This window comes from Scyliorhinus torazame, chromosome 11 (assembly GCF_047496885.1).
Source record: "Scyliorhinus torazame isolate Kashiwa2021f chromosome 11, sScyTor2.1, whole genome shotgun sequence".
Taxonomy (NCBI): Eukaryota; Metazoa; Chordata; class Chondrichthyes; order Carcharhiniformes; family Scyliorhinidae; genus Scyliorhinus; species Scyliorhinus torazame.
Window position 1 is genome coordinate 222,311,642 of NC_092717.1, and position 19,846 is coordinate 222,331,487.

At 46.2% G+C, this 19,846-nt stretch overlaps 1 protein-coding gene across 3 annotated transcripts in view; it reads left to right on the top strand.

Moving 5' to 3' along the window:
- The first annotated feature begins 1,977 nt into the window (after positions 1-1,977).
- LOC140385807 (microtubule cross-linking factor 1-like) overlaps positions 1,978-19,846 on the top strand; it is a 93,629-nt gene continuing 75,760 nt past the window's right edge. For all 3 annotated transcript variants that reach the window (XM_072468353.1, XM_072468355.1, XM_072468354.1), the window contains exons 1-3: positions 1,978-3,325; positions 6,515-6,670; positions 16,165-16,287. In XM_072468353.1, coding sequence (XP_072324454.1) covers positions 2,057-3,325; positions 6,515-6,670; positions 16,165-16,287 — 1,548 coding nt within the window. In that variant the 5' untranslated portion in view covers positions 1,978-2,056. The remainder of the gene's footprint in view (positions 3,326-6,514; positions 6,671-16,164; positions 16,288-19,846) is intronic.

Sequence of the window (19,846 nt, forward strand, 5' to 3'; positions counted from 1 at the left end):
AACATGCTGGCACCAACAGGTGCATCAAGAGTGTCCTGGTGAAGACCCCAAATCTCAACTTCGACAGCCCCTGATGAGGAAAGAGACCCCCCCTCCCCCCCCCCCCCCCCCCCCCCTCACTTCAACCCGCTCTCAGGCTTTGGCTAACATCAGTCCTCAGACTGGGCTGGGATTGATTGATTGATTTGAGGTACAACTTCCGCTTCCACCCTCTGCGGGGGCACCAGCCTTCCCTGCCAAATTAAAATTTGCCTTGGCTTCAACCACCCCCAGGCTGGGGAGAGGGTGGAAAGAATCATGCAGATTTTGCCATACTTGCTGGCCATTCACTGATCCTCACGCTGTGCTGTGATGCCTTCCATGGTCAGATAGCCTGCAGCTGGACCAAATCTGAAAGCTATGTGTGAAGAATGGAAGCTCTGGAACAGTGCTTTAAAGTGGATCAGCATCTCCTGCGCAGCTAATTAACGTTTTTCTAAAAAGACCTAGGCACTGATATTTTTCTCTGTTCCACCTTTGGCAATTAACTTGAAAAATGAAACAATTACTATCGTAAGGCATTGCAGCATTCCATTGATGTGGCCACACTTTATTGGTTTATTTTTTCACCTCATTAGATCGTATTCAGTATCCATTAATGGCACCATTAACTTGGCATAAATGTAGCCTCGGGCTTTTTTATCTGAGAATGCCCTTTTAAAGCCCCCAGGACATCCGTCTATATTAAAGCACTATGTAAATGTAATTATCTGATTGTTTTAGGGCAATCTGCCTCTGGCTCACACTCACTCCATCCCCCTTGACGAGATACTTGGCATGTACTTCACAGCAGTTTACTCATTCTTCAAAGTTGACTGAAATGGAAATGATTTTTAAAAAATTGATTTAAATTGGCCACATCAAAGTTTCACTCGCACGTTATTCACCAGCAATCAAAGCTTTAAACAGGAATTCATTCATTCCACACCCAATGGTTGATCCGTACAGCATGTGGATTGGCTGTAAAGGCCAGAGGGACATCCGGCGGCTGTAAACGGTGCCATATAAATGCAAGTCTTTCTTGCTTTTTGGCGTTTCAATGATCCAAATCAGTCATCCCAGTTAAGTAAAGTCCCAAAAGTGAAAAGAACATTTGAGTAACTCGCTTACGGCTCCCTGGCTTTAATTTGGAAAGGCTGTAGACGGGCAGCATGGTCGGCGCAGGCTTGGAGGGCCAAAGGGCCTGTTCCTGTGCTGTACTTTTCTTTGTTCTTTGTTCTGTACGCATTGCGTACTTGGGTTACAATGTAGGGCGATCTGCCTAATCTTGATCTATCCAAATTCAATTCTTGGGTCTAGGACACAAATAATATAGTGTGATCATTCCTTCTCCTGTGCTGTGCCAAAGAGCGATGTCTTTGAAATTCCCAGCCTTTATAAGAGTGCACAGTTGGGCCTTCCAGATGTGGTGTGGCGTTTTCAGGGAATTCTGGCCAATTGGCATTATCTGGATTCCCTTCTGTTTAAATCAGTGGAACCTCCGTAGAGTGAGCGTTCAACTTCCTCCGTGTGACATTCTGCATCAAAAGTGCCTGACGTTATGTGTATTTAGACCCTTAATTCCAGCACTGATAACCCTCATTGGGGTTATCAAAACTTTTTTTTAAATTTAGAGTACCCAATTCATTTTTTCCAATTAAGGGGCAATTTAGCGTGGCCAATCCACCCAGTCTGCACATCTTTGGGTTGTGGGGGCGAAACCCATGCAAACACGGGGAGAATGTGCAAACTCCACACGGACAGTGACCCAGAGCCGGGATCGAACCTGGGACCTCAGCGCCGTGAGGCAACAGGGCTAACCCACTGTGCCACCGTGCTGCCCTCAGCTTTCAAAACTGTGTGCATTGAATTCCTGAGTAAATTATTGGAAGACTTTGATAACTGGTCCTTGTAGTCTTAGTAAACATTTTAAGGTTGATTTCCGTCGAGCTCATTGACCTGTTAATCTTTCTAAATTCAGGAAGATAGCGCTGACCTCAGGTGTCAGCTCCAGTTTGCAAAGGAAGAAGGCTCTTTGATGCGCAAGAAAATGGCGAAACTGGGAAGGGAGAAGGACGAACTGGAGCATGAGTTGCAGAAGTACAAGTCCATCTACGGGGACGTGGACAGTCCGCTCCCCACCGGCGAGGCCGGAGGGCCCCCTAGCACCAGAGAGGCTGAGCTGAAACTGCGCCTGAAGCTGGTGGAAGAGGAGGCCAACATTCTGGGCAGGAAGATCGTGGAGCTGGAAGTGGAGAACAGGGGCCTCAAAGCCGAGATGGATGACATGAAGTGTCAGCACGATAGGGACTGCCTCAACCGGGAACACGTGTCGAGCGTCCCTACCTCGCCGCATGGCGACTCGGTGGAGTGCGCCACGGAGCTGCGGCGACACCTGCAGTTCGTGGAGGAAGAGGCCGAGCTGCTGCGCCGCTCCATCGGTGAGATTGAAGAACACAACCAGCAGCTCACCAACCAGCTCAACATCCTGAAGTGTGGGCCCGGCCAGGAGGCCACGTGGATCGAGGACGGGTTGCTGAAATCGGGGGGCTCCCTCCAGGAGGAGCTGAAAGCGGCCCGGCTCCAGATTAACGAGCTGAGCGGAAAAGTGATGAAGCTCCAGTACGAGAACCGAGTGCTGATTTCCAACGTGCAGCGCTACGACCTGGCGTCACACCTGGGCCTCCGCACCGCCAGCCCCAGAGACAGCGACGCCGACAGCGACCCGGGGAAGAAGGAGAGTGACGGCGAGGAGAGCAGGGGCCCACCCCAGCCCAAAAGAGAGGGGCCCATTGGCGGGGAGAGCGACTCTGAAGAAGTCTGCGAGAAAACCTCCGGCTGTGGGAGCAGCAAGCCCTCCGACATCACCGACCTCTGCACCTTGGAGCTGCTGAGGAAGAGGGAAGACACCGAGTCCCTCATCAACATCAAACGCGAGGCGGAGCGCCTGGGCCGGACTGTGGACCGCCTGATCACAGACACCGACAGCCTGATCTACGATGCCAAGCTGCTGGTGAGGAGCGCCGCCTCGGACCAGGGTTTCAATGAAGCCGGGGAGAGGAGTGAGAGCAGAAACGAGCCGGAGCTCCTGGACACCATCAACACCAGGATGAAGGCCTTTCGCTCAGAGCTACACACCTTCATGGAGAAAGTTGACCACCTCGGGGAAGGGCTCAGGGAACAAATGGACGACCTGTCGCCCATGCCAAACCTAACAGAGTCTGCCAGCTTCCTTTCCTCCGTGACATCCATGTCCCGAGACTCCCCCGTCGGCACCCTGGGGAAGGAGCTCATCACCGACTTCCAGGTAAGCGAGCCGGGCCTGTCTGCTCTTAGATACACGCTATTGCTACTGCTGCTGCTTCTGCTGCTGCTGCCTTTAAACTAAATAACACTTTGCTTCTTTACTAAGCATAAACCAAACTACACTAACAAAAAATTGTACTAAATACATTCTGTGCTCAGCTCATGGATATTGATGTGAAGCTTCAAACATAGTTGGGAAAATTGCCAGAGCAACTATGAGTCAGGCCTGTTAGAACTGCAATGAGAGAATTGTTCACTTACATCCCAGTTTCAAAAGCTTATCGAGACTGGCTCAAATATAAAATGTAGCAGTACTCAAATTCTAGATCTAAAAAGATACCTAAAACTTCTATTTACTTCAAAATGCTCTTTTAACAAGGGACCACACTATAGACCGGCCATTCACTAAAAATACACACTGGCTGAAATTCTCCGTTCGTCGGGATCAAATTTTCCCCGCTAGCAGCGGGTTTCCCGGTGGCGTAGAGTAGCTCCAATGGGAAATCCCATTGACAAATGGCAGGAAGAAAAAATCCCGCCACCAGCGAATGGTGCTTCGCCGGGAATGGCGTCCGAAGAATCCCGCCCAGTGCTTGATTTTGTGGCCATTCCCTCGAATGTCAGGAAAGTCATGAGTTAGTGGGCACGGATACAGAATTTTTAACCCCTGTAAATTTGAGGGCAGTGTGCCGACAAGTCCACTCGCTCTCTGCTATTCCTGGGCTATCCCACAGACAGGTGCATTGGCAAATTCAATACTGTGGTTCTAAATGTCACGTTGATCACACATTCACTTGGTGATGGTCAGATGATGAGATTGGGGCAAGGAAAGCAGCTGCTTCAGCCCTGAGCTCCAGCAAGTCCACAAGAGCTGACCGAGGGCAGGGGGGAAGAATTGCTCCTCATCTTTCTGCACAGATCTTCCCAAAATATTGGTATCAGCACTTTTAGAGCGCTGGTCATGAGCTGGGAAGCTGTGATGCAGCTGAACTGCCTGCTTTTTGATGGTTTTGGTTATAAACCAGGTAGGCCAGTTTTACAGTCAAAGTAAGTCATGATGTATCCCTTTCCTATCTCCCTCTCGGCAACTTGGCTCACCTGAGGAAGGAGCTGCACTCAGAAAGCGAGTGATTCCAAACAAACCTGCTGGACATTAACCTGGTGTAAGACTTCTTACTATCTCCCTCTCATGAGACCCTTTGCTGCCCTCCCCTTCCCCTAGTTGATTTTGAACTTTGGAATATACAACTAACCCTAACTTTGTTTGCACTGTTTGAGCATGTTCATAGAGGCGTGGATGTTACAGAATGAGATTTTAAACCTGACAAAGCTTACATCCTAATAGCTTAATGACTTAAGTACGCTATGTAATGGAGTACTGGTCCAGACAAATTGGTTCAACAACTGCTTTAAACTGAGTTAAATTATCAGGGCAGGGAAAGCGGTGGGGCCACTGCATTCCACTAGCAGCTAGTTAACCTGGCACTCACATTGGCGTACAGTTATATTTTGCAAGGCTATAATGGAGGTGCTCACCCTGTGAGTTGTCCCTGTCCATTTCTTTATGTTGCAATTCCTCCAAGCCATCGTAATGGAGTATTAAATAAAACTAATCAAAATTTCCACAGAAAGGCTATTGAGGGATAGGGACCAAAGTGTGCAAATGGAATTAGGATTCCCCTCAACCGAGGTTTAATTGGATGGCAGGAAAGCTCAAGGGGCTGAATGGCCCTCTGACGATTTTATGTTCATCCACTGGAGTAGTTAGAAGTCAAGATTTCATTGTACTGACAGCGGAGGAAAATTTGCACATAAACTTAATTAATATTCTTCGCGCCCTTATACATATAAATGGTAAGGAGTTTTATCCATTTCATTGGTAGGCCTGGAAAATCTGTAAATGTTGCCGAGCTGTGAGACTCCAAATCTCACCGGTTACAATTCCATGGTTGGAGGTCGAAATCAGATTGGAAAGTACACGTACAAAACTTCAAATTGTGACTTTGAACCCTACCTCTCCTTTGTCACGGACACCCCCAGGTCACTAATCACTGACCAGTGTTGTGTTGATTGTTCATCTTCAGGGATTTCCATGGTTGGTACTGTTTTCTGGCAACCACTGTCCAATCCCAAATGTCAAGCATTAGCCACTTTAGCAAGTTGCTGGAGGCCTGTTGGCCGCAAAATGTTGGACAAGATCCTCTGGCCTCATCGCGGTGCGTTTCTTGGCGGTGGGAGGTAGCCTGCCGTTGAGCGTGACGGGAACTTCAGGCTCCACTTTCCCATTGAATCCGCCTACACCACCGGGAAACCCATGGCGTGAGTGTGCCTTCGGCAAGACCGAAGGACTGTTATAATTAATTAAAGAGTAGCTCATAAAAGTCCTACATTTCTAAAATTCCTAAAAATCATTGTTGGTGATGTTAGCAGATAAATGTTCAACACGTTTGTCCAGAAGTGAAGTGAGATGATACTTCATTCAAAGTAAAGAGGTTTACACCCATAACAGAATAGTGATCATAGCAATATAATTTATCCATTGCTATCACCAACAGAGATGTATAGGCTTACCTGTTTGTTATCTAATCACTATGAGTTTCTCAGGTTCCTTTGGATCCCACTCCATGAGCTGAATAACAGAATTCCAGAGGCGTTTCAAGATTCAAAATTTGCTTAATGATCCATGGAAAGACACAAGGTCCACATGCCATGAAATCTAGCATCCCGCCTTCCTCGACACAAGGGAGTGCGTGGTGCCCTCGAACAGGCAGCACAATGATTTCCGGATGGTACTTGCCACTGGCTGAGGGACCACCGCTGGATGACGCTTTCTGCATGGCTCCTGCGAGGATAGGCACACCTTGTATCCAAACTCTTTCATGATCTGTAAGCTTACCGTTGGTTTGATTCATGCATCCTTCATTGCATGCGCCTCATAACCAGTGTTTGCATTCTTTTCTTCTCTCTTTCTCTTTTATCTTTTCAGATGTTTCAGCCCATCATTTTGCTTATACTCATTTTGGTTCTGTTTTCATCACTCTCTTATGCCACTGTGTTTAAGTTGGTTTTTCTTTTCACGCTTTTCTTTGTCTTGTAGTTTTTTTAGTCGTCTACTATACCCATTTTTGTGTTTTTTTTATTTCCCCCCTGTCCTTTGTTGTTTTTGTTAAATCGCCCATGCACTCAACAGTCCAAACTGAGGGACCAGCCAGATTGGCAGCCGGTCCCCGATTATAGAGATGAGCAAGAGACCCTCCAGACTCGAGGTGCCATGGACCAAATCCGCAAAGCTGATGGAGACTACAAAATATACAGGACGGAGGACGAGAGCTGTTTCAGTGCGGAGGTAACTAAAGAAAATGCTGTTTGCGTTTTTAAGGGAAATAAATTTGAGTGACTTGGCATTTCACATCCTCTGGAGCTAGTTTCCCAATTAAGGGAATGGGTTTGAATCCCTGTGTTACGACCCCCATAGAGACTGATAACTTTAAGAGATATGAATTTCCCACGGCCCATGCAAAGAATCAAATGATACGATTACACGTTTTAAAACTTTTACTGTAACAAACCAACTAAAATCAACATTGAGTAAACATAATTCGGTAGGCATCAAATACAGAAACGTATTCCTAATTGACTTCTTAACACAACCGAAAACCCCACGCCATGTTTATCCATTATACCGCAGTCTCTTTGAACTTGTAGTCTTGGGTCTAAAGTCCAATTTCTCCCGATGTTAACAGCATCCCTTCTTCTAGCTTCACTCAGGTAAATCTTCCAATACTCTTTTCAACAAGTTATTTTCACCGAATCCTTTGAGCATAACAAATGGACTTCATATATTGCAAGAAACTTTTCACAATCCTGGTTTCTTCGAATGTGGGTTCTCTCCTTACCAGCACTCTGCTTAGTGCTTAAAATCAGTCCTTTTCTTCCGTCTGGCATAACAGCGCCTATTGTGGGTCTTGTTCCTCCAAGCTCTTGGCCTGACTTCCTCTGTGATTCCACCCTTTCTGACCCAGAGTTAAAGCTTGCACTTGACTTTCAGTAGAGCTTGACCTGGGTCTCCTGTCCATTTGGTAACTAGATCATAAAGGCAGCATTCAGTACAGCTTCACAACATCACTCATTTGAGGGAGTTCTGTTTAACCTTGCGTTAAAGAAAACAGTTTAAAACATAATAATAATCATCTTTAATAATAATCTTTAGTGTCACAAGTAGGCTTACATTAAATGAAGTTACTGTGCAAATCCCCTCATTGCCACATTCCGGCACCTGTTCGGGTACACAGAGGGAGAATTCAGAATATCTAATTCACCTAACAAGCACGCCTTTCGGGACTTGTGGGAGAAAACCGGAGCACCCGGAGGAAACCCACGCAGACACAGGGAGAACGTGCAGACTCCGCACAGACAATGACCCAAGCCGGGAATCGAACCTGGTACCCTGGCGCTGTGAAGCAACAGTGCTACCCACTGTGCTACCGTGCCGCCCTGGATAGCCATCGGATAACCATCCTATAAAGTCTAGCCGTCCTAATATTTGGCTTTCACATTTGAGATCGACCATGAGGGCTACCTTTGCTTTTCATCATCGATAAATAGGAGGATTGTACAGAAAGGCCTTCGCAGGCTGCAGAGATCGTGATGTTGTCTGTGTACAACATTGCCGAAGGCGTGAACATTGATTAATATCCTGGAGTTTTGCTTACCTAACTCTTAGGATCAGTGAGTATTTAGCAAAGCTTTCTGTTAGAAATGCAAAAAGGTGGGGAAGAGTCAGAGGAGTTGTACATGAGGGAGAATATTATGATCCCCACCTGGCAAATTTGCTGTGGTGGAGGAATACAAAATAGAATGGGTGGCTAGCCCATCACCTTCCTACCCATCCCCAAGCTGTCCCACATAATATGGTGGGTGGGTACTTGGCATCAACCAGTCCTCCCGTCTGCCTTTAGCTCTACAGAGATCCTTAACTGGCCAATTTATGGCCTGATTCCTTAATATGCGGCTGGGGAAGGCAAGATGAAGGAGGCCAGCCTGCTTTTTCAGCAAATTAAGCTAAAAGGTTGGAAGGAAGGGGGTTACCTTCTTCGGGTGGGGATGCCATATGCCTATCGGGGTTATCCACCCCCCACTTTATTTGCCTCCACCCCACCTCCAGAACCCCTCTCCCTCCATCACTCCACCCCCCCCCCAAAAAAAAACGACATATGCACCCACTCCCAGGTTCCACAATCCCTCCTCGACTAAAAACCCATGACACACAAACCAGCATCCGTGTTCTTTCTCCTCTTTTCCTTGGACTGCTTGTAGCCCCAGCAGTGGCCACAACTGAGTTCCAGCCACACCATGGGTCATTGCTGCGAGGCACTCTTTATAGGCTTGGTCGGCTGAAGACCAATCTTCCTACCGGGTGATCGAGCACAACATTCTTCCTTTCCCTTCCCTCCCTCCGTCCGCACAGATGTTGCCCTCAGACTTGCTGCGATAGTGCAGTCTGTATCCCACTTGGACCCCAGCTCTGGTCTGATGACGTGCACACTCGTGACCTCGCTGTACAAAATAATTGCCTTTTTTCTTTCTGTTCCTGGCACCAATTCAGTTTTCAACACTTCCTGTCCTCCCAGAGCACTCAAATTATTACCAGCACAGTGCCTCACACAAACCACAATCTGAAGGAAGTGTCTCATTAGAAAAGATCTTTATTCAGACTGCGTTTGTGATGGTAGTTGCAAAGAAAGATGATTTAGATAGTGTGCTGTGCGTGGTTTCCCGCCAGCCATCCCCAGTTGGACAATTCTCACCAATGTTTTCCGGTGTATCGGACAGGGGGAGTGCAGGAAGCTGTCCTAAAAATAACCTGTTGCAATTTTTTGTGTCAGAGTTTGTAGAGCCAGGAGAAGTAGAAAGGCAGGGGTAACCCCACAAATATACCGTCACCCACTACCAACCTGCTACATGTCTCTCTTCCCAAACCCTGCTTTCCTCACTTTTAGTGGCCAATCTTGACTAGCTCCCTCCATTTTCGGACCCCTGCTGATGTTCATTGAGCATCACAATTGGCACAGATTATGCTGATGAGACCTGAACCTATCGACACCCAAGCTAACTTTGCGCAGATGTAATGGCAGATCTACCAACACTGCACCAATTTGGGGTAAAAGTTAAAAAACACTCCTGCGAACTTGAGTTTTGCTGGCATTTTGAATGTACAAAATTCCAGTTTGCGAAAAGTAGATTTTAAGTAGATATATTAGGAAAAACATTTGTACCCAAAGACCAACAACTGTTCAGAATAACACTTGAAGTACAGTGATACAGACATAAGCAATAGTTGCAGCTAAATTCCTAGAGGAGAGGTTCCAACTGGCGTGCCACAAAATAAGGTGCAAAGTGATTGCAATTAATGTAAATAAACTGAACCTAATCTTCGCTTTCAGCACCGTGATCACCATGTCCAAATCCCAATGGACCTCGTGCCTCCCATGCGTGCACCGTCTGGGAATGGGCTGCACATGCGTGGATCGAAGTTTTTAACATTGCTCTTGCGCATGGGCTTAACCAATGTAAATTTTAAAAGGCAACTGCGTATGCGTGGGCCATTCCCGGCCTGTGCATGCATTGTTCGGATTACCAACATAACACATTCCGAATGCATGAACAGGCGATCCAGGCTCTTTGGGAATTGGAGATGCCAACCACGGAGTTGAAGACAGTGCGCCTGCGCAAAAAGCAAAAACACAAAAGATGTTGAAACGAGGGAAACAGGGAGAGGCTGGAAAATAGACAGGAGAGAAGACGGAGAAGTTTAAAACAAAACTTGCAGTCAGGGACGAAGACAGAGATAAGAAACTATGGGCCAAGTGCTGGAAAATGGGATTAGAATGGTTAGGTGGTTATTTTTGACTGGTGCAGACACAATGGGCAGAAGGGCCTTTTCCAATCTGTAGACCTCTATGACACTAGGTCTGCCTCAAAATCTTTTATCGTATAAAAGTGTGCCATGACATAAAAACGATCTAGACCTAGAGCGACAACCTTTAATGGACCAATTCTTGTACATGACTCTTCATATGTTCATTTTCTCTTAGCTTATTTCAATGCAAAAACATCAGAGTTAATTTCAGTTGGTTTGGCTGTATTTTGAGGGTTCTATGACGCATCAATACACGTTCATGAGATGTTATAGGCCATACATTTGCTTGCACTGTGTGTTGATGATTAATTTCAGTATAACTCCATATTAATAGATATATATTAATTATCTGGACTTGGCTATACAGGGCACAATTTCACAGTTTGCAGATGATACGAGTCACCTCAGCTGTATTTACGAAAGGGGCTATTGAAAGCGTACGAGCGGTGAGCTTTGCGCACGAGCAGTTGGAGAGAACACTTTCTGTGTGAGACACAGCCAGAGTGAGTGTGGGTATTGGGAATTTGGAGCACAGTGGGAATTCGCTGCAGAGGGGAAAGAGGTGCTTTTGTTTGGCTTTCTAACTTTTAAAATCTTCAGAGAGGGGTCTTGCCCTGCTGCAGCAGTAGGGGCTACAAGGGAGAGAGCTGATTGATAAGTGGTGGGTAAAGTCAGGTCAGTGCTTACTACTTTTATCACTTGTGGTCTGTAAGGTCTTTTGTGGTTTACAGTTCGTAAGGGCAGTACTCTGTGGTAACAAGAACCAGGGAAGAAGGACCCGAGAGAACTCAATATAATCTGATCTTAAGCATCTTCCAAAGGTTTAATTTAAAGGGGTAAGTCAAGGAAGTAAGCTCAAAGTCGTGGTGCTCCTCGTGATCCATGTGGGAAACCGGGAACATTTCCAGTGTCCGGGGCCAACATGCGTGCAGCTCCTGGAAGCCCAGGCTTTGGAGCTGAAGCAGCGGCTGAGGACACTGTGGAGCAGCCTTGAGGTGTATGTATCGTGGATAGCACGTATAGAGAGGTAGTCACACCGTAGGCTCTTTCTTCTTCTTTGGCGATTACTTTTTTAAAAAATATTTTTATTCTCCTCCTTTTTCACATTTTCTCCCAGATTTGCACCCACCATCAATAAACAATAATCAGTAACAAATATAATGTCAATCCCCATATCAATAACAACGATCCCATCCTCCCACCAAACTCCCAAACATTAGCCCGCATGTTAACATAAACAAATAACAAAAAGGAATCAGGAATCACCCATAGTCATCATTAACACACACAGCCCCCCTCCCCCAACTCTCCCAACCACTCCCCCCCCAACTAATGTTTGATGTTATCCAGTTCTTGAAAGTGCATAATGAACAATGCCCATGAATTGTAGAACCCCTCCGTCCTTCCCTCAGTTCAAACTTAACCTTCTCAAGAATCATGAATTCCAACAGGTCCCCCCCGCCACGCCAGGGCACAGGGTGGAGAGGTTGCTCTCCATCCCATCAGGATCCACCTTCGGGCGATCAACGAGGCAAAGGCTACAACATCTGCCTCCATCTGTTTCCAACCCCGGCTGGTCCAACACCCCGAATATGGCCTCCCGAGGGCCCGGGTCCAATTTCATGTGCACCACTTTAGAGATTACCCTAAAAACCTCCTTCCAATAATCCTTCAGCTTCGGACAGGACCAAAACATATGAACGTGATTTGCGGGGGCTACCCTCGCAACGTTCACACAGATCTTCTACCCCTTCAAAGAATCGGCTCATCCTCGCCCTTGTGAGGCATGCTCTGTATACCACCTTCAGCTGTATCACAGCCCCAACCTCGCGCACGAGGTGGAGGCACTCACTCTCTGGAGTACCTCACACCAGAACCCCTCCTCCATACCCTGTCCCAGCTGGTGATTACTTTTAATGAGTCTGATTGGCCACCTAAGAAACCGCATGTTATTGGTCATTGGTTCTGTGGGTTCTTGCATGGCTGATGAGGTTGATCCTGAAGCTGCATCTTCGACCGCACACTTGGCAGGTATTTCCTGGGGGCGGGGTCAGTCATGGGACTCTAGATCGCTGGTATTCCTTTCTCAGTCTCCTTTTCCGGGTTGGCGAGTTAATTCTTAATTCCATATGTCATGGGCTGGTCCTCGGGATGTCCTCTCCAAAAGAAGATGTAACCACCACCATCCGCCCTCAGCTGCCCTTTGCCTGGTCTTTGGGTCTCAATGTTGAAGGGAGGTTCTCCGTTCCGGTCGATTGTGTTGCTCATTATCCACGATTCATTATCATTAACCACAGGCTGTGTCCAAAGGCAGGAAGTGACCACCAGGCAGAGCAAGAGGACTAGGCATGCGGTGCAGGAATCTCCTGTGGCCTTTCCCCTGAAAATCAGATGCACCGCTTTGGACACTGTTGAGGGGAATGGCCTCTCAGAGGAAAGCAGCAACAGCTAATCCTGTTGCACCATGGTTGGCTCTGCTGCATAGGACAGGAAAAAAAAGCATGGGAATTCAATAGCTGTAGGGGATTCAGTCATATGGGGAATAGATAGGTGTTTCTGTGGCTGTAAATGAGACTTCAGGATGCGCCGACCCACGGCCAGAAGTGCAGGGCCCCGTATCGGCAGGTGGAGCTTCGTGGAGCACTCCGCCGTCCTGCTGTCCCCTTTCAGGTAAGTGAATCGCTGAGCTAAGGAGCCCGTTGATACCGGCGTGAAACGCTCCAGTGTATACGCCGGCGGCAACACTTAGCCGCGGTTTCGGAGAATCCCGCCCATTGTGTACCCGAACAGGCGCCGGAATGTGGCAACTAGGGGCTTTTCACAGTAACTTCATTGCAGTGTTAATGTAAGCCTACTTGTGACAATAAAAAGATTATTATTATTGTGTGGCTGGTGAAGGTTTAACTAGAATGGCACGGGGATGGGAACCTAAACACGGTGACAAGGGAAAGAAAAACAGAGACAATAATAGAAGAAAAAGGAGTGAAATGCAAAAACAGTAGAGAAGAAAATGGGGCCACAGCACAAAGAAAAGTTAGGATGATTAAAAATGGCAAAAAGGCAAGCCTACATGCTTTGTATCTTAATGCACAAAGCATTTGGAATAAGGTAGATGAACTGATGGCGCAAATCAAGATGAACAGATTTTATCTCTTGGATATTATGGTGACATGGTTACAAGGAGATCAAAGCTGGGAACTTAAGAACGAGGGATATTTGACTTTTCGGAAGGACAGGAGGGAATGAAAAGGTGGTGGGGTAGCACTGTTAATGCAAGATGAAATGAGGACAGCTGTGAGAGACGATCTAGATTTGGATGATGTAGCGTCCATTTGGGTGGCGGAAATATACAGCAAGGGGAAGAAGAGTAGTGTATAGACCCCCAAACAGTAGCCACACTGTAGGAAAAGGTATGAATCAACAAATAATTGGAGCATGTTAAAAAGAATAGAGCAACAACTATGGGTGTTTTTGATCCTTGTGTTGATTGGGTTAATCAAGTTGGTAAGTGTAGCTACGACAACAAATTTGTTGAGTGCATTCGGAATAGTTTCCTTGAGCAATGTGTCATGGAGTCAACCAGGGAACGAGCTATCTTGGATCTGGTAATGGATAATGAGGCCGGTTTGATCAATGACCTCAGAGTAAAGTAGTGATTATAATATGATGTTCAGTTTGAGGGTGGGAAACTTGGGTCGGAAACAACTGTGTTTAACTTAAATAAAGGGAATTATAATGAAATGAGGATACATTAGCGAAAGTGGACTGGACGGATAGATTATCCTGAGTTGATACTCAAGTCAATAAAACAGATGATTCCGCCCATTGTAGGTGAACTTTAATGTGGAGAAGTGTGAAGTGATTGATGTTGATAGGAAGACTAAGGAAAGACAGTTGCTAGAATTTTCCACCAACAGGATCTTCCAGTCCCTCGGACATCAAATTCCCGCTGCGTGTTCCTCGGCGGGGGGCTGCACCAACGGGAAACCCCACTGACAATGGCGGGCCACTTCCACTGCCGTGAAACACACCTCGGGGGTGGGGGGCACAGAAAATACCATCCAATGTGTACAGTTTTAAAGAGGGTGCAGGAACAGAAAGATCTGGAAGTGTATGGACAGAAATCTTTGATGGATGTAGGACCTTTTTTTAACAAAGATAGAGGACAAACGAAAGGACGCTAAGCTTTTCTAAAGCACCGCTTAAGCCTCAGATAAGCATTGTGTTCCATTCTTGGCACCGCACTATGGGAAGGATGTCAAGGCCTCAGAGAGGATGCAGAAAAGATTTACCAAAATGGCACAGATCGTGGGGACTTCAAGTGGAGAGAAGCTGTTCTACTTAAAACAGTGAAGGAGGTTTACTCAAGGTGTTCAAAATCTATGAATATGAATAGACAGGGTAAATAAGGATTTCTATTTACAAGATCATTAACCTGATGGCACAAATTTAAGGTGTTGACAAAAGAACCAGAGACGATGATGTGCAGGTTAGGTGGATTGGCCATGCTAAAATTGCCCTTCGCGTCCAGGGATGTATAGCTTAGGTAGGGCTACGGGAATAGGGAGGGGGAATGGGCCTAGTAATATTGGAAAAAGGAATTGGAGAAATACTGAAAAAGGGGGGAAAATGAGGCTTTGGGAAAAGAGCACGGTTAACAGGATAGCTTTGCAAAAGTGCTAGTATGAGCGTGATGGGCAGAATGGCCCCCCCTTGTGCTGTGCCATACCATGCTTCCTAGAGAGAGAGAGGACAGAAACACAAAAGAATACAGAATGTTCAAGAAATCTCAGTCACAGGAAAAAAATCAAGTTGGGGGCAAAGATTAAGAGAACAAAAAACATGTAATTGAGGAGAAACAGGCAGATGTGTATGTAACATTTAAATTGGATTTTTTTTAATGATGTGGAGATGCCGGCGTAGGACTGGGGTGAGCACAGTAAGAAGTCTTACAACACGGGTTAAAGCCCAACAGGTTTGTTTCGAATCACTAGCTTTCGGCGCACTGCTGCTTCCTTGCAATGTTTGACTTTGTCTAAATATATTTTTCTGGAACCCACCTCTTCATTCACCTGAGGAAGGAGCAGTGCTCCGAAAGCTAGTGATTCGAAACAAACCTGTTGGACTTTAACCTGGTGTTGTAAGACTTCTTACTGTTTTTTTTAATGAAACTGTTCAGCTAGGAGACACATTAATCGCTTCTGTTCTCTCGCTCTATTCTGCAGTGTGAATCCTTCTGTGGTTAAGACTAGACTGTGAAGCTGCATTTGGTATCTGCCGGTGAGCAAAGATTTCAGTGACGCCAAAAGCCAATTTGAGTTTTAACACAACACAGGCAAAGGTTTTCCTGAAAGTCAAATCTCCTGTTGTTTGTTGGTGGGAAGCCCTTTAATGAGCAAGTGACTAGGAACACCACAATCCAGTATTCAGGGACAGCAGGTAATGATGAAAGGCCACATATGGAGAATCAGTAGGATGAGCACAGCTCAATACTGATACCAGTTTGTCTATAAATATTTTAGCACCTTTAATTCTGAAATAGAGGGCAGGAAGCTAATTAAATGTCAGGGGTGAAGTCTCTCCTGTTGGTAATTTTACCATAACAATTTGTGTGAAGGGGGCAATCGCCTTTTGTCGCCAGCTACCATTTCCAGTAAAATTACTGACAGAAGGGAGTTCATTGTAGCTCACACACTCAGGTGGTCCACCATTGCTGCTGGGGCTTTCATCCGGCCTAACAATGTGCACAGTCTTAGATTTCACAGTCATGCACGGTGTTTCTATCCAAGGCTCAAGAGTGGAAACTTCACTATCACTTCCGCAATAGCCGAGAAATGCTTGAGGAAACATTCTGTGAAAGTATCGGGATATTTATTTATAGGCTTTAACTGAAAGCGTTTCTATTTTCTCAAAATGCACAGCTCAGGGAACCCCGTGTTTTACTGGAACAGGATCTATCTGTTCAAGAGCTGCAGCTTCGACTGGAACAGGAGAAACAGCTTCGGGAGGACGAGAATGAAAGATTCACCAACAAGATCATTCAGGTGGGTAGAATCATAGAATCCACACAGTGGATTCTATATGAGCCATTCGGCCCATCAAGTCTGCATCGACCCTTCGAATGAGCACTCGACCCATGCCCACTACCCCAATCCCAGTAACCTTGTAACCTAGCCTAACCATCCCTGGACACGAAGGGGCAATTTTCCAGCACTTTCTGTTTTTATTGCTACCTAGTGATTTCAGCTAAAAAGCGTGTCTGTGGATATTATGTGAGGGTGGTGGTACTGCTTGACGTAGATTAGGTTCACTCATCAAGAAAGGCAACTTGACTGAGAAACCTGAGGATAGGCAGCACCTATGAAACTCTAAACCAGAAAGAGCTGATTTGTTTTTCATAATGAGTGGGTTAAAAGTTAGGATAGTTTTTCCGGTTTAGTGTCCGGCAAGGAGGGCAATTGTTCACTGTTTAGGTGTGTCATTTCTTGTGTGATTATAAACCAAATTTTGATTTGCAGTTGCTTGCAAGGAGAGGTGATGGCTGGGATATTGCACTTCTGTTCTTATCGGGCGTGAATGGCGACGGGACCGCAAAATCTCACCAGCGGCCCAAATTGTGCTTTGCGTTGGGGGGAAGCCTGGTTGGAATTGTCCCCACCTCACCACCAGTGACATAACAGGAATCAAAGTCAGGAACCCATTGTAATAAATTTGAATGTAATTATCAGGCCTCTTCACCAGATAATTGGCTCCTGTTAGATTATCCGTTCACGCCCACTTGAGGGTACGACAATGTGAATTTACGACTGGTCTCCCACAGAGAGCAGGCAGTGCATCATTTAGGGGGAGAAAGTCATGCCCGGGTAGTATTTGGGCATTTTACTCCCTGGAACTGCCTATGCCAAGGGGCAGTCCCAGGGAAGGGGGTGTTAAGTGGAGGCGGCATTGTGCAGGAGAGGGGGTTCTATGTTTTACTTTTGTGCACTGGAGCGTCCTTTAAAAATGGAGCCCCGATCTTTAAAAAACTAAGTTGCTGGCATAAGCCCACCCTGCGGGCGTAATGTTGTGGGGACCTGCTCATTCAATATTTTTCAACTAAGTCCCGAACATTACGGTGGAGAAAGCCGCCAGCTTCAATGCCGTTTTTCCAACCTGCTGCCACAATCTACAAAAAAAAGGAACATTGCCAACAAATGGACACTCATGTCCACGACACAGCTTCTCGCTCAAACGTGGCCAACCAGTTGACCTCAGCCCTTCAGTCTGTTTAAAATCCCTGATGCACGATCAGTGACCACTAAAGCGAGGTTGTAGTCCAACTGAAGGCTTTAACAAGCTAGATGTTTCCCCCAGCAGCTCAGGTACAGAATGAGGGCTGCTGGGGCAGCACGGGTTCTTATACCCCGCCTATCAGGGCGGAGCTATTATACACTCTAGCCTATAGCAAGCATACAGGTTCTACCAATGGTACTTTAGCCTCTCAGGTACCGTAATACCTATAATACCACAATCCCCGAGCCCAAGAAGCCAGAAAGGTTGCTTGCTTATTGGAGGGCTTTGACCAACGAAGGGGAAGCCTTGACTAGTCTTCTGGGCCTAGCCATTTTATGAAGGGGAAGGTATGCTCTCCCACTTCCTGCTCTTCCCGATGAGGAAAGGCTTGAACTATACTTCGCTACCTCTGAACAGCATGCCTGAGATCAAGATCACATCACTGTGGGGAAACCTGTTTGAGATACAGTACAGTACATGAGCAATTTGAGACAGGTTTTCACATAAGTGAAGCTGGGAGATTTACTGGCTAGATATTAGAGGACCAAGGACTGGATTCGGAGCATTGAGGGGATGGAATGGAGATGTAATAGGTTATATACTGTTCATGTGTGATGATCCTCAGGTTAAACCACCACCAGTCAGCTCTCCCCCTCAAAGCGGAATGCAGCCTACGGTCATCTGGGACTCTGGTGACTTTACACAAAGAACTAGAAGCAGGCATAATGGGCTGAATGGCCTGCATCTCTGCTGTATGATATTTCACTTGAAAGTCAACGGTTAGCTCATACTGGGTTCTTGCCAAAGTCTTCTGAACTATGTGCGACCGTGCTGTGTAGAAACCTACACTAGTATTTGGATTTATTTTTACGGCAGTGGTGAATACTGGTCTTTCATGCTGCGTATCGAGGAAGGAGAATATCATGCTTTTTAGCGAGGCTTACTGATGACCTTTCCAGGGAATTTCGGCTCCAAAACAGTAATGGATGAATGCAATGTTGCTCCAAGCCAAGATTCTACACAGAGGTTTACAGACACAATGATGTCATCCATCCCACAAGCACACTGCGCCAAGAAGGAGCCAATCATGAGAAAACGAAGAGAGGGCAAAGAGAATTCCCTCACAAAGCTACACTGAGGCTCAGGAAATTTGGCAGAGGATTGTGTTCATGTGGAATATGTAGAGTCCGAATTATCATGAGACTTTTTAAGTATCTTGAAAACAAATATGCCTCCTTTGGCAAAATGTAATAATTATTTTGCGGAACAAATGTTGTTTAATTTCTAGGATGTAATGTTGCTGGCCTAATGCCTCCTTTTCCAACACAGATCTTTCAGATCCTGCCAGCTAAGGTCATTGAACCAGGGATGGCTACAGGCATTTTATTATGATTCCAGTTGAGTTGCTGATTAAAAACATACTGTTACATGCTTGCACAGTGAGATTTATAATTACATACAGTACTTTATTCAAGGTTTGATTAATAATGGGTTAGAATTCTACCCAAATTGATAGGCAGCTTCTTGTGTCTGAGGGAAAACAGGCACTATAATGGGTTAGCTTGCTGCTGGAATGTTGGCCGGAATTTTCCGGCTGTTCATGCCAGTGGGATCCTCTGGTCCCGGCGGCTAGGGGTGCACTCAACGTTGACAACGGCGGGACCAGAGGATCCCACCACTGACCAATGGCGGGCTACCTCCCCCGCCACACCGCGGAAAATCCCGCCCGTTGAGTTGGATTCAACTCCTTATCAAACCATTGAGAAGGATTCTATGTTTTCCCAGGCAAATTTTGGCAGTGTTGAACTCGGCTCTAGTTTGGAATAAATTCACAAAATACAGAAATGCCTATTGTTCAGCACCAGTTGGCACAGGATTGGCACAGAGAGATCGGAGTAGTGGAGCAGACCTAAGTGCCCATCAAATGCAATTTGGTGTTGAAGCAGTGCAAAGCTGTGTGTCGCCTGAAAGTTCTTGATGCTAATATTAGTTGCAACAAGCTTTCAAATTTGCTCCATTTTCGATGCTTGATGAGGCAAAGGTCATTTTTCCCTGGCCCCTAAAATTGGCGTACTCTCAGTATTCAAAGACCTTTAGATTTTCATGTGGCAATAATGCTTCTCCTGTGGCCACACTTGGAGTATAGTGTTCAATTCTGGTCGCCACACTACCAGAAGGATGTGGAGGCTTTAGAGAGGGTGCAGAAGAGATTTACCAGAATGTTGCCTGGTATGGAGGGCATAAGCTATGAGGAGCGATTGAATAAACTCGGTTTGTTCTCACTGGAACGAAGGAGGTTGAGGGGCGACCTGATAGAGGTATACAAAATTA